The 12793-nt window shown below is 46.0% G+C and overlaps 1 protein-coding gene across 7 annotated transcripts in view; it reads right to left on the bottom strand.

The window, feature by feature from the left end:
• Positions 1-12793, bottom strand: part of LOC119441473 (uncharacterized) — a 99771-nt gene that overhangs the window by 14844 nt on the left and 72134 nt on the right. For 5 of the 7 annotated variants that reach the window (XM_049661317.1, XM_049661316.1, XM_049661318.1 and 2 more), the window contains 2 exons: positions 4591-4617; positions 817-912 (listed from right to left, as the gene is read on the bottom strand). In XM_049661317.1, the coding sequence (XP_049517274.1) occupies positions 817-912; positions 4591-4617 (123 nt within the window). The remainder of the gene's footprint in view (positions 1-816; positions 913-4590; positions 4618-12793) is intronic. The other 2 variants (XM_037706092.2, XM_037706089.2) reach the window with 1 other exon arrangement.

The raw sequence follows: 12793 nt of genomic DNA, 5'->3' as shown, positions 1-12793 counted from the left end.
ACCCATTTAGCAGCAAAAGTGCCCTTTTGGAGAACGGAGAATAATGTAACCCGTCATAGTAACGTAGTGGCTTTGGTGTTGTGCTGCTAAGCCCGAGGGCGCAGGACCAAATTCTGGCTAAGGCGGCCGCATTTTGATGGGGGCGAAATGTAAAAACGCCCATGCATTGCGTACCGTGCATTGGGTGCACGTTGAAGAGGCCCAGGTGGTAAAAATTCGAAGTCTCCCACTATGGCGTGCTTCATAATCATATCATGGTTCTGACACATAAAACTCAAGAACTTAATTTTTTAATTCAGAAAATACTGTAGCAGGTTGTGGACCAGAATTTTTTCATCCTTTTCAAATCTGCTAAACATCTTCCACTGTTTGTTCAGGCTTCTTCCAATTATTATGAAAATAAATTGAAATTGAGTGCACAAGACAGCTTTGCAGTAAGGGCAACATAAAGCTAAAAAATCCACTTGTGATTAATTTTTTTTATTGCTACTGTTAGTGCTTTTACTCTCGAGTGTTAGAAAAGCAGTTAATGTACATACCCAAAGCAACAACAGAAGTTGAGCAGCTTGCTAGTTTTATGGAGAGACCTGGGGGTGGCTTACAACATGCCAAGAGCTGAGAAAACTCATAATGGCTACCGATTTTAAAAATACCAACAACTAATGCACACTACAGACAGCCGGTTCTATTTTCAAAATGGTTTCCCCATGCACTGCATTTTACTTGACACACACAACTGGGCAATTTTCATTGGCTGCACAGTAAGGCTACAAGTGTGAATTCAACCAGCAAAGAAAAGCAGCAAGCATAACTCACCGGTAGCCATCATTTCGTCTGCTACACAGTCGAGCTTCTCCGATGCATCTGCCTCCATGATGCTGTCCAGGAGCTTGTAGCTCTCCTCATTGTCCCCTGCGGAAACACCAACAATGCTGAAGAAGTGTGCGCGCTTTCACCAATTCTGCTTGCACAAATGGCCACACAGATGTCACAAACAAAGGCTGCAGTGAGACCACGTGGGTCATCAGCAATGTCACGCTGAACAAGCTGGTTGTAGTCAGATAACTAAAGCTAATCAACAATCTGTTTGCTAATCCTCTGGGAATGCCAAATGCTGGGGATGTATTATGTGACGATCGCCTCGGCGATACTATCGCCTTCGTGTGACTTAGGGCTCCACCAGACAATCGGTGCGTGCCTGACGGCGATACTGTCGCCGAAAGTGATCGTCGCAGAATACGTCCCCTGATGGTTTCCTGCTGTAGAATAGTCAGGTCGTCACCATGAGCAGGGCAGTTACAGCACTCATGGTTGTCCCCATTCTACTATCCTCAACAAGCACTACTGTTAATAAGAGCAGTAGTCGGGTTTGCACGACGAGAAAATGATGTCACTGAGCATCACTGAGCAGCAGCAAGACGTGGGGCCATCTTTTGTCCATCCCAAGTCCAGTTTTTGATCGTCTCTACTAGTAGCACCTTGTCAGCGAACTAAAATAAAAATTTTACGCACATGGGACACCATCTGCAAATCCTTGAGATAACAAAATAGTCGGATGAAGAGAAATAGGCAAACATTTGCAGATAAAACATTTTGCTGCGATGAAGAAATGATTAACATCCATTGAAAATGTACACATGGGCTAAACGAGAAACTTCAGTCGAGGTCTCCGGATAAGCTTTGGCAGACTCTGGTTTTGGCCAGCGTGGCCTCTTCAATCTGTACCTAAATTTCAGTTCTGAGGCATTCTTGTATTCTGCCCTGTTGAAACCTACCTGCAGTGAATCGACTTTATGAGACTTCTCTGTGGCAGAATGGTTGGGATCAACAAGGCAATGTGGCACATGTTGATGGCTATTTGCCAAGCTCAATCTCCCAGAACAACTGTTGCAGTGGAAACAAGGTGGGCATAGCAAGTGCACTGGAGCTACTTTCCTTCACAAGCCATGCTTCCCCCTCCTGAACTCATGCATGACCACAATCCCCCAATGTGCCCTGATAATGCGGTGCCGCAAAGGCACCGCCACATATCCCATCGAGTCAACGTACAATTTCGAACGCTGAAGCCCTTCACCGTCCGATTTTCCGTTTTGTTGTGACGGCAGGTTCGAAACGGCAATAATCGAAACTACCACAGCAGCCATTTTGATTATCTCGCAGCATCGAAGCAGCACTCTCGCACACCAATCCGCTAGCAGCCATGGCCACTGTGGCAATGCTAGACCTAGCTGCTTCAATGTTCGCTTACAAGCTTCCAACTGTTCGGTGCCGCATTTCTCATTACAATAATTCGCTGCTGTCGGCAATGGCACCAACTCCGCCTTTGTCATCCTCGCTGATGGCTTAGAAGCACATAAAGTATGGCAAGGGTCAAGTGTTGCATAATCGAAAGTCAGCTTTGCCGCAATGCAGCAGTGTTATGCGGTGAAGCATACCAAGAGCAGAAAGCGGCCACTGTCGCGGAACACAGTATATATTCTTTAATTATACATGCATGCATCCCTTCGTCTCCTGACACAGTACAAGCACCGATACTCCTAGTAGCTGTACTGGCAGGCATTCAGAGCTGTTTCGGAGATGCTGTGGTGATTAGAGCCCTTGGGGGCAGTAAAAGGCATGCATTAATTTTTATTGCGATAGCAATTATATGGACACTTCAACCGGATTTCTGCCATCGGCGTCGCCGTCGTCGTGAGGTTCCGTATAGATTCCAAGGGCGATGAAATCGTCGCCACGCGCCGTATGCGCGAGTGAAAGCGCGCGGGGGACAGAGAGCCAATGCACGGCGGAAAGCAAACGCGACCGTCGCGCGAGAGGCCGTGGAGGTATGGGAGGGAGGGAGGTGGGGCGTCGCTGCTATGGCACCAAATGCGTACCTTGCAACCGGGCGCAAGGGAAACTGGCCACTCTCCCACGCGAAAGCAAGAAACCGGGAAGGCAGTGCGGGAGGGAGGGGGGGGGGGCAGCTTCTACTCTGCCAACAACTAGCTTGTACTGGCTGTGGCGGCGGTCGCCTGCAATGTCTCTTATCTCCACACGGCTCTGACCTTTGTATGCGCCGTGCATTCGCCGCTCAGTTTCCGTTGAAGCGATACACCGCACGAACCTTCGCCCGCTGCGGCGGCTGCGCTTGCTGCCAGCGTTTTGACAGTCGTCTGCGATCATTCAGTGTGATCTATTCATGTTTGCTTGTGCACGATGACACCACGCTTGTCAATTCAGTTAGAAAGCGAATGTGTCCAAGTTTATGCAGCCGATAAAACTACTATCCTTACTCCGAATAGCTCTCTGCTAATTTGCTATCGCAATTGATGCTTCGCCTTTTGGGCAAAACTGCGACATTTTTTTTGTACTGCCCGATTTCTTGGGACATTTTTGCGGCCCCTAGAAAGTCAGAAAAATTGGACGTTGACTGCATGTTTTCAAAAATATAACCTTTAGTTGATAGGAGTGTCGTGTTCTCTTCCTTGCATCTTTGTCTGTTTATGCACTAAATATTTTGGCATGAGACAATACCAACTTGCTGTGCAGCATCTCTGGGTCGATAAACATCAGTAATGATACAACTTTGAAACCTTCTCTGTGCTATGTTTGAGAGTCAACGAACATTGCTGCAGTGTCGTACATACTAAGACAGCACTGACTGTCGCATGCTTGGCGAGTGCTGCGTAAGCCCATTTCTACAGAGTGTAGCCACTCAACAACTGTGGTGGCAGAGAAAGAATTCCACATGCCACAGTGGTTCACCCCTATAGATGCATTCAGTGAAGAACTTGAGCAAAAGTGAAGTAGCTCAGTGGCTTGCTAAGCATGAGGTCGCTGGTTTGAGTACCAGCCGTGGAGGCCACATTCCAAGGTAGGCAGAATGGAAAGACGTTTGTTTACCTAGCATTGGGTGCACATTAAAGAATCCAGGTGGTTAAAATTATTCCAGAGCCACAGTCTGAGGGTTCTTGGGAAGTACGTAACATACGGCTGCACAGCAGTTAATAGGATGGATTAGATTTGGCTACAAATGCAATCGAACCGTACTCACAACAATACTCCTCAGACTCGTCTTCGATCATGGCGAGTTGCCAGAGCCCTTTGTCAATTGGTCGGTTGAGCGTGCCCGCCTGCCTCAACCCAACGACACAGAGTGAGGCATTGACACGTCATGCTTTTCTCGGAAAGGGGTCATCTACTCGTGATCGATCACAATACATTCCTCATATACTCCACACCTAGTACCACGTGATCTCTCTTTTGCTAGCTGTGTGCTCTTGATGCGCCATCACACAATGTACAATGTGACCTCCCCCTTTATCTATGCGTGCTCCCTCCCTCACATGTTGTGTGCCTCCAGTATGAACAACGATTCTATGAGATTAGGAAAAAATAAATTTTGTAGTGGATACTCGAGGTGTAGTGACAGAATGTGGCAAGAGGCTAAGCTTGGGGAAGAGTGGCGAGGCTACACTACAGAGGTGCTTCATTTGCGCTCGGTTTCATTGCAGCCAGTTTGCCAACGCAAGGAGTATGTGCCCTGATGGAGCACTCCATCGCACTACAGAACACCGCAACACAGTGACACATGAAAATGTCACTCACATTTTATGCGTGCCACCTCCTTGGAACCTGGAAGAGCAAACAAAATGAGAAGAAGAGGTCAGAGAGTCTAATGTTTCCAATAAGGATAACTGCCAACTGACACTCGGAAGGAAATGAAAGCCTCATTCGTGTGAGCCAATGAGTAATATTGCTATTCGAGCTTGCTGGTGATCCGTAAGAACAGTAAACATTGCGTGTCAGTTAGCGCTAAGTGTGTCCAGTTCATGCATTGTTTGACCTTGTCTGCAATGGGCTACGTTTACTACTGTTCAAGAACCAACGAATTGTGAGTTGGTTGGTCAGACGAGGTTGTACCAATGCGTTCATCACCTGTCCCGTTCACACAAAGCTGATTTCGACGGCTCAGACAGCAGTGCTGTTCTGTGTTGGAAGTGGGCCATGCAAGAGGCTATCTTAGAGATTGCAATGATCTGCCACTTACAAGGACCCAACCCGCCTTGATAGTCTCTTGCACCAATTCACTAGCAACATGGAACCTACGACTAGATTCAGGACTGACAACCCAACTCTGTTGGCTTCATGTAAACAAGACTATACATAGCTTGGAGATTTTCTACGGAAGATGAAAAATACGAAGGAGCCAACCTTGTTTTTGAGAGAAAGGTCCTTCACTATTGGAGTGCTGACTACTGAATACTGTGTTGATAATGCACTCCAGCATAAATGGCTCTTCTGACTAAACCGCTGGCTTATTTCCACTTGAATTTCATACCGAATTCATTTTCGCGGTGGGCTTTAACCCCATTCTTACATGCAGTGTTTACATGTTTCTCGCGGAATGAATTAGAAGTACACACGACTTTCGTTAATTTGACCCTGACGAGACGGACCAAACTGATAGAATTATCTGGCAGGTCGAATTAAACAAGATGCACAAAAAACAGCAGAACGCATCGCTGAATCATTTCGCAGTATTTGCCTGATTCTAACGCACCCCCGAACCCAGGACATGCCAACTTTCTAGGTGTACAAAGTAGAAAACTAACAAAGAAATGACATTAAAGCTTCTAGACAATGTTGAAATGTAACGCTCACCCGGTTTTTCAGCAGGAAAAATGGGCAAGGGTTAAATATGTGGTGTACAATGGCAGCCGGTTTCATAAAGCGAGCTTCACTGCAATACATTCATGTTATGCGGTAATGCATACGCCTGTCGCAAAAGCATTTTTTTTATTAGATCCGCTTACACTGTGCAGGCAACTTTTGGCCCAATTTTCTCGAAAAAAAAAAAAAAAAAAACGTTCCTTAGAAATGGATAAATACCGTCATCAGACATTGTGATCTGTGGTTATTGCTTGAAAATATTCCTGGAGCAGGACGAAAATAAACATTTTCGTTGGGGGATAGCATATGTTAACACACTCACTGTCCCCTAAGCTCCGCCGAGACAGACGCTGCCACTAAAGGGGTCACTATTAGGGTCAGGCACGTGTGTGCTACCTCGTCAAGTGGAAATTATTCGGTGAAGGCCAATTTTAGAATATAAATAACAAAAGTTTGAGCCCATAGAAATGCATGAGCGTAGGCTGGCCCCTTAGTTACGGATCAAATTAATGGAAAAGTCATGTTAACTGGAGTCAAATTAACTACTGACAGTATTCCGTGTTTTTTAAAACTAACGTGTAAAAAAAAATCAATACTCTCAACAGTCAATTTACCGATAGTGTTGCATCACTATAAAACTGCCGATAATGATAAAACTGCCGATAAACTGCCACTATTGATAGTTTAAAAAACATTCTGAGTATTACGACATTTCGCTATGAAGCTATTGATAGCATTACAAAAATACAGATATAGTTGAATCTCGTTGATGTGATTCTGCATAATACGTTCCTTTTTCTTTTCCCGATAATATGATTTGGTTGGATAATACGTTGGATAATGCAATTTTCGGATGATATGCTTTATTTTCTGGTTCCTGCGAAGATCGTATTAACGAGATTCCACTGTAGTAGTGTTGTGATAGTTTGGTATTGATAGTACGATCAATAGTTTTGCAATAACTGACCATCAGTTACACCAGTTCATGCTACTGGGAACAGGAAAACATTCCCAGTTAGTAGCATGAACAGGAAATGTCACCAAATTTATGTTACAGTGTGTACGTGTGCTACTTCATGTAATTTTGCAGTACTGATAGTGCGCTATTGATTGTACTACTGGCATCAACAGTACGCTATCAATGGTACTATCAACAGTTTAATAATGACCGCAATACCGATAGTATCGATAGCACTAAAGACGGTTTTGCATCCCTAACTGCTGTTCCTTTGATGGGAACAAATGCATTGTCAGTGCTGCATCACCGCAGAGAACAATGATTGATGATTTATAGGGTCTTACAATTCAAATCAACACAGGGGCAACACAGTGGCCAATGAACACAGACACCCATAGCGAATGGCTTCGGATTAGTTCTGACCACCTGGGCTTCCATATGTGCACGCAAAGCTCAGCAACAAGTGTTTTTGCATACTGCCTGTATTAGAACGTGGCTGCTGCGTGTAGGCACCAAACCTGCAAACCTCACAAATAGCAGAAGGACCACAATTGCCACCGAGCCACTGTGGCGGGTGATTGCATGCATATCCTTAGTTGCGACTTATTCGACACAAAGCAGGCACGCACTACCATCCAAACATGGTGCTAAGCAAGGCCCACCATGAAAAATTGAAGTGCAAGGGTGAGGGTCATGAGCTACTTTTCATTTACACAGGCTTTTAGACGAAAGTCACCAAGGTTCACCTTGGTGCAAAAAAAAGAAAAAAAAAAAAAAAAACGAAAAAAAGAAAGAAAATGATGCCGAGATGGGGAATGACATGAAGGTGCATTCCTGTTCCAATATACAGAAAAGCTGCCTTCTTGTACATCAAGGTTGAAAGCTTTGCTTCCTGAAACAAACTGGTAATGAAATGTATTCCGTATGTTTTATCCTAAATGTCAATCTTGTGACCCACATCTTTTACTGTCCTACAAGTATTACAACAAAAATATCACATACAGTAAGTCTTTTATTGACTTAAAACCCTCAGTTGACTGTTAAAAGAACACACACTGTCCATCACAATTAAAAATCTAAAATCTTGACAAACGTGCACATGTATTTGCAGCCTTCAGAGTGAAGTTGTTAGTTGTGCCAGTGATGTGTGTCTATGTGTATCTTTTTGTGGTGGTGCCCTTGTGCTCCACTGTCATTAAGCAGCAGCTAGTGCAACGACATGTGCTTGTGCTCTCCCTCTGTGCAACTTTACTGCATGCCTACTGTTGCAATTCAGCTACATGGTACAGTAGAACCCCGCTGTTACATTCCCGGGTGCTGCGTTTTCCCCGGCTGTTACGTCGTTTTCGGCTGGTCCCGGCACAGCTCCCATAGAACCCAATGCATTGAACCCTGCTGTTGCAACTGTGGGACCGTTCCCGCATCATACGTTGCGAACTGCCACACCACGCAGGCCATACAGCATACGCACATACAGCATACGTCGCCACGCGCCGTATGCTGTATGTGCGAGTGAAAGCGTGCGAAGGGAACCGACGACCACGTCTCACGCGCGAAAGAAAGAAAAGCAGGGAGGAAGCGCGCCTCCTTCCGTTGCGCTCGAGGCACCGGCGAGGGAGTGAGGGGGGGGATAGCGGGCAGCGTTGTGCTCTGGCATCATACTGCGCAGCGGCGCGCGGTTGCGCGGGCCATATCTTTAAAGCGATCTGCGTGGGGGCAGAGTCTACGCAGTGTAGGCAGTGTAGGTGCGTTGGCGGCTCGTAGCTTTGTGCGTGCTGCGTGTTCTCGGCACTCAGTTTGCGTTGAAGCGATAGACAACAGCACGAAGGTCACTTCGCTCGCTTCTGCAGCGGCGCTTAACTGCGCGTGTCCGCGCTCATCGAGTGTGATGTGTTCATGTTTTCCTGTGGGCGCTGACACCATGTTTGTTAATTAGTTAATAAGTGAATGTTTACAAGTTTATACGGACAATAAAACCACAATTCTTACTTTGTATAGCTTATCGCAATCGGTACTTCGGCTGTCGGGTGAAACTACTTTTTTTCACAGGTATATATATATATATAGAAACTTTATTTGGCTGGAAAATATTTTAAGTATAGCGGTGGTCGGAGCCCCTCAGTCCAGGGCCCCACTGGCCTCTGCCGCCTGCCTGACCTGGCTAATTAAGGACTTTTGTCCTGCCAAGTCGGAACGGGCGAGCTGTGCCTCCCACTGCTCCATTGAGATATTATTAGTGGGCCTATGAGGGTGCTTACTACACTCCCAGGTCACATGTATTAGTGTAGGTATGCCACCGCACCAAGGGCATGTGGCCCTATAGCGGGTGGGATACATGGCATTTAGCAGTTTTAGATGGGGGAATACCCCGGTCTGTATTTTGCGCCAATCGGCGGCCTCTTCCCCGCTAAGTTGTGGGTGAGGCGGCGGGTATTTTTTTTCACAGGTAAGAATTAAAGTAATATTGTGTGCAGTTCAACACTTCTTCCCATTTCTCAATTTTTCCTGTTTCCCGGCTCTTGGGTTTCCTGGTTCTTACATTCTTTTTTTACGGTCCTGTGAAAAACGTAACAGCGGGGTTCTACAGTATCAGCGACATTATCATTATATTCTGTGACATTATCACAAACCACCAATCTATAGCGTGCCAAAGAAGACCGAGCACATATCACCCCCATGAACAAGCTATAATCAAAGGAGCTTTAAGTGTGTTGAGCAATTTCCGGAGCAGTCAAACCTTATCTTTATTTCCTCACTCCAAGTGGGAGATCAAGACAATAGCTGACATGTTTCTGGCTTACGTGCATACCTGCATGCCACCTAACAATGAGCTAAACTAGGCTGAACATCACAGAAGCTTGCCTATGCCACAAGATGCCATGAAGCTGTGCTGATGTCTGCTTGCAAAGTGCTGCGATTCGATGTCAGCCACCCACAGAGTCTCTAGAACTTGGTCAAAAATGTATGTGTACATTGTGCACACTTACATGCAGCTGCGCCTGCTACGTAGCGTAGATACTACATCCGCGATCAGCCCTTTCTCTGCAACTTGCTGAGGACAACCGTGTGCTCCAAGAGGACTCTGTGGGTGACATGGCTCCAAGCACGTGGCAAATCGGCCCGAGCGCCAACATCCAACTGGTACAGGTTGTCTGCTTCCCGAGCTACACACGTTCCGAGGTGTGTCGCCATCACGGTCGAGGCTCATTACATTAGGAATCCTTCCAATGCGAGTCTGCGTTATTGTATGCGTCGCTTACCCTATGTGAGCGCTGCCGACGTACTCGCACGAGCGAACATAAAGACGACGTTTTGTTCGGCCCTCGGAAAGTGTGTGATTACCGTAGCGGTAAGTGCAAAAGAAAACATGCTACTTGCCACTCGGTGCAAGAAAACAAAGCAGCACATTATCTAAAGTAGAATGTTGTTGATACGAATCTGTCGGGTTGGGGTAAAACATTCATATCACCCGAAATTTGTATCTTCCAAAAACATAACACGAACACAAAATTGCTGATCTGGTTAAATTTTCGATTTTTAAAATTTATTTCTGTCCCCAATCCTAAGACATTCCTTTGTCTCACGGCAAAATATTACAAGGAAATACTCAGAAGAATTTCAGAAAATAGCTCTTTTTTTGTTAGTGGTCTTTGAAATCGGTAAGAAAATCAGGCTTCGCACTGAAGATCGCATGGCTATCCATAAAGGGGGGGGAAAAAAGAAAGAAAAAAGAAAAAAAAAAAAGCGAGCGCGAGAAGGGAAAGCCAGCATCGCAAATTTGTTACCACAGTCATGTGGTGCATAGGAAGTGCTCCTATTGACTGACGTGGATTTTAATAACTGGCACGCTTGTGTTGCGCACATTTAGGCAGCAGTGAGCTGCACACTTTGCACGTTCCAAGGCAAGCATTCCAAAAGATGCCTGGTTATCTCGAGTTTCTTTTGTTGCTGCGTCCTAGCTGTTGTATGATGGTGATAAGGCCATAATCTGCACAAGATAAAGGAATATCATTAATTTTCTTTGCAGCGGTGACACTACTTCGTATCACGCGATCTGACGGGTGCAAACATAGAAATGTTTCAAACTGTCATCGGGCGCCGAAGACGATGGAAGGCATGGAATACAGAGATATCGCTTATCCATGGAAACAAATGCGGCCGATCTTGCGGATGCATCAAGATGGGGCCGTGTGTGATTGCCGGCTCGTGATAAAGTTGCAAGGCTTTTGAAAATGGCTGACAAGCTCCATGATACTACTAAAGAAAACCAAGCATTGCATAGGAATGTAAGGACAACGTGAAGAAAGCTTTATACAGTAAAACCTCGATAATTCGAACTCGGTTAATTCGAAGAATTTGAGCGGTCCCGTCATTCTCAATGCAAATTCTACCGGATAATTTGAATGGCCCGCGCGGCTCTATTCGGATAATTCGAAGTTGCCGGCTAGTAGCAACGTGCGGCAGTTAGGTTAGGGCGCTCCGTACAGTCGCCAACCGATTTTCCGAGCTCGTGGGGACTGAAAAATAGTCCGGAAAACTCGTTCGGCCGAAAAAAAAAAGTCATTAGTGCGGCTTTAAAAAAAAATCTTTAATAATGCCCTGCCTCATACTACGCTTGGAGAGGATCGACTTGCTTGGATTTGCGCAGCAATGACGTCGTCTCCGTGTACAGTCGACACGAACGCCACCGCGTTGGCGATCTCCGCCAACGGAGTTCGCCATGGAGATCCAAGAAACGAGCTTCGCACCGCTTAAGCTCTCGCGAAGGTACAGCAGGTAGCGCCGATCACTGAGACATGGGTCTCCGAGACACCTGCTCGGTGTACACGCCACGTTCAAAATAGCAACCGAAACTTGAGAGAAAAAAAACAAAAAAACTCACTGAAATAACACGCGTGGTGTCAGCGCGCACGAGCGAGCGCGGCCGCCGCAGCCCACAGCGAGCGAAGGTTCGTGCGGTCTATCGCTGCGAGCGGCGAGAGCACAGCCCATACGAAAGGTCAGAGCCGTCTGGAGATCGCTTTCAAGATACGCTGCGCGCGAGAAACCGCTCCGGCGCTAAGTACGCAGTTGTTAGGCCGTTTCACATGGTGCGATTTTGCACTGCGATTATCGCACCGGAAGTGCGATTTCCGTCGCATGCGACGAAAATCGCAGTCGCAGGGCCGATTCTGCGATTTTCGGCTGCGACCAACCGGTTGGTCGCAGCGTCGCAACGTCGCAGCAATCGCTGCGATTTTCCCGTCGAAATTGCGCCGAGAGGTATTTCGCGGTCTGTTTTGGAAAATGGCGGCGGTCGCTCAACGCAACGTTTATAGATACTTTTTTGTCTATAAATATTAGATCAACGAGCCTCGAACAGTGCAACTAATTGAGTGGAGCCTTGGATTGCGCAATCGGTACGTACCATCAGCACCGATGCAGATAAAAACTCGTAGGTCAGATTCGGTTCTGTGATTTCTACGAGTTTGTTGACACGCTACGTTGCTAATCTGGCGACGCTGTTTTTTAGGTTGGCTTCGGGTGCTGATAGTACGTACTTTTGCGTGATTTTCCGCTATTCACACGCGCTGCGAGTTGGTAAATACTACGAGGTGTCCCTCACGGGAAGGCATGGCCTTCGGATGTCGTCCCAATTTTCTGGTTCTGGAGACAACTCGCGATATACGAAAACGCCACAGTTTTATCGCGGTATGCTTTTACGGACGGAACAATTTAAAGAATATGCAACTACGGACAAATGCTGTGGTCAATAGGTCACGCTATACGCGCGACCATTTAGTTGCAGTCAGTTGGTTAGGGCTTTCATGCGCATTTTCCCCAATGAATTATCTCATTTCAAGGTTCTGTTACTTCCGCTGCGAGACGCAAAGCGAACGTGCAAACTGGATATCGTAATGAATGTTCTACAATAGCATATTTCGCGCTTTGACTGGGAATAAGCAGTATTGCCAATTTATTTTCGAAGCAATATTTAAACAGTTCTTTTCTCATTTTTCTGATGCATCATTTTTCTCCTGAATAAAAAAACCAATAAACCTTCAGTGTGTGCAGACTTTGTATCCGTACTGCATCTGTATTAACCCTCACATTAAAAGGTAATTGCACATTTCGCTTACTTCAGTGCATCGAATTACTTTTGTTTATGCTGGTTGTAACATATCGCAGTACTCTAAGAAA

Source organism: Dermacentor silvarum, chromosome 2, assembly GCF_013339745.2.
Source record: "Dermacentor silvarum isolate Dsil-2018 chromosome 2, BIME_Dsil_1.4, whole genome shotgun sequence".
NCBI classification, from domain to species: Eukaryota; Metazoa; Arthropoda; class Arachnida; order Ixodida; family Ixodidae; genus Dermacentor; species Dermacentor silvarum.
The sequence above is the reverse complement of the archived record's forward strand: the minus strand, read 5'-3'. Positions and strand labels throughout refer to the sequence as shown.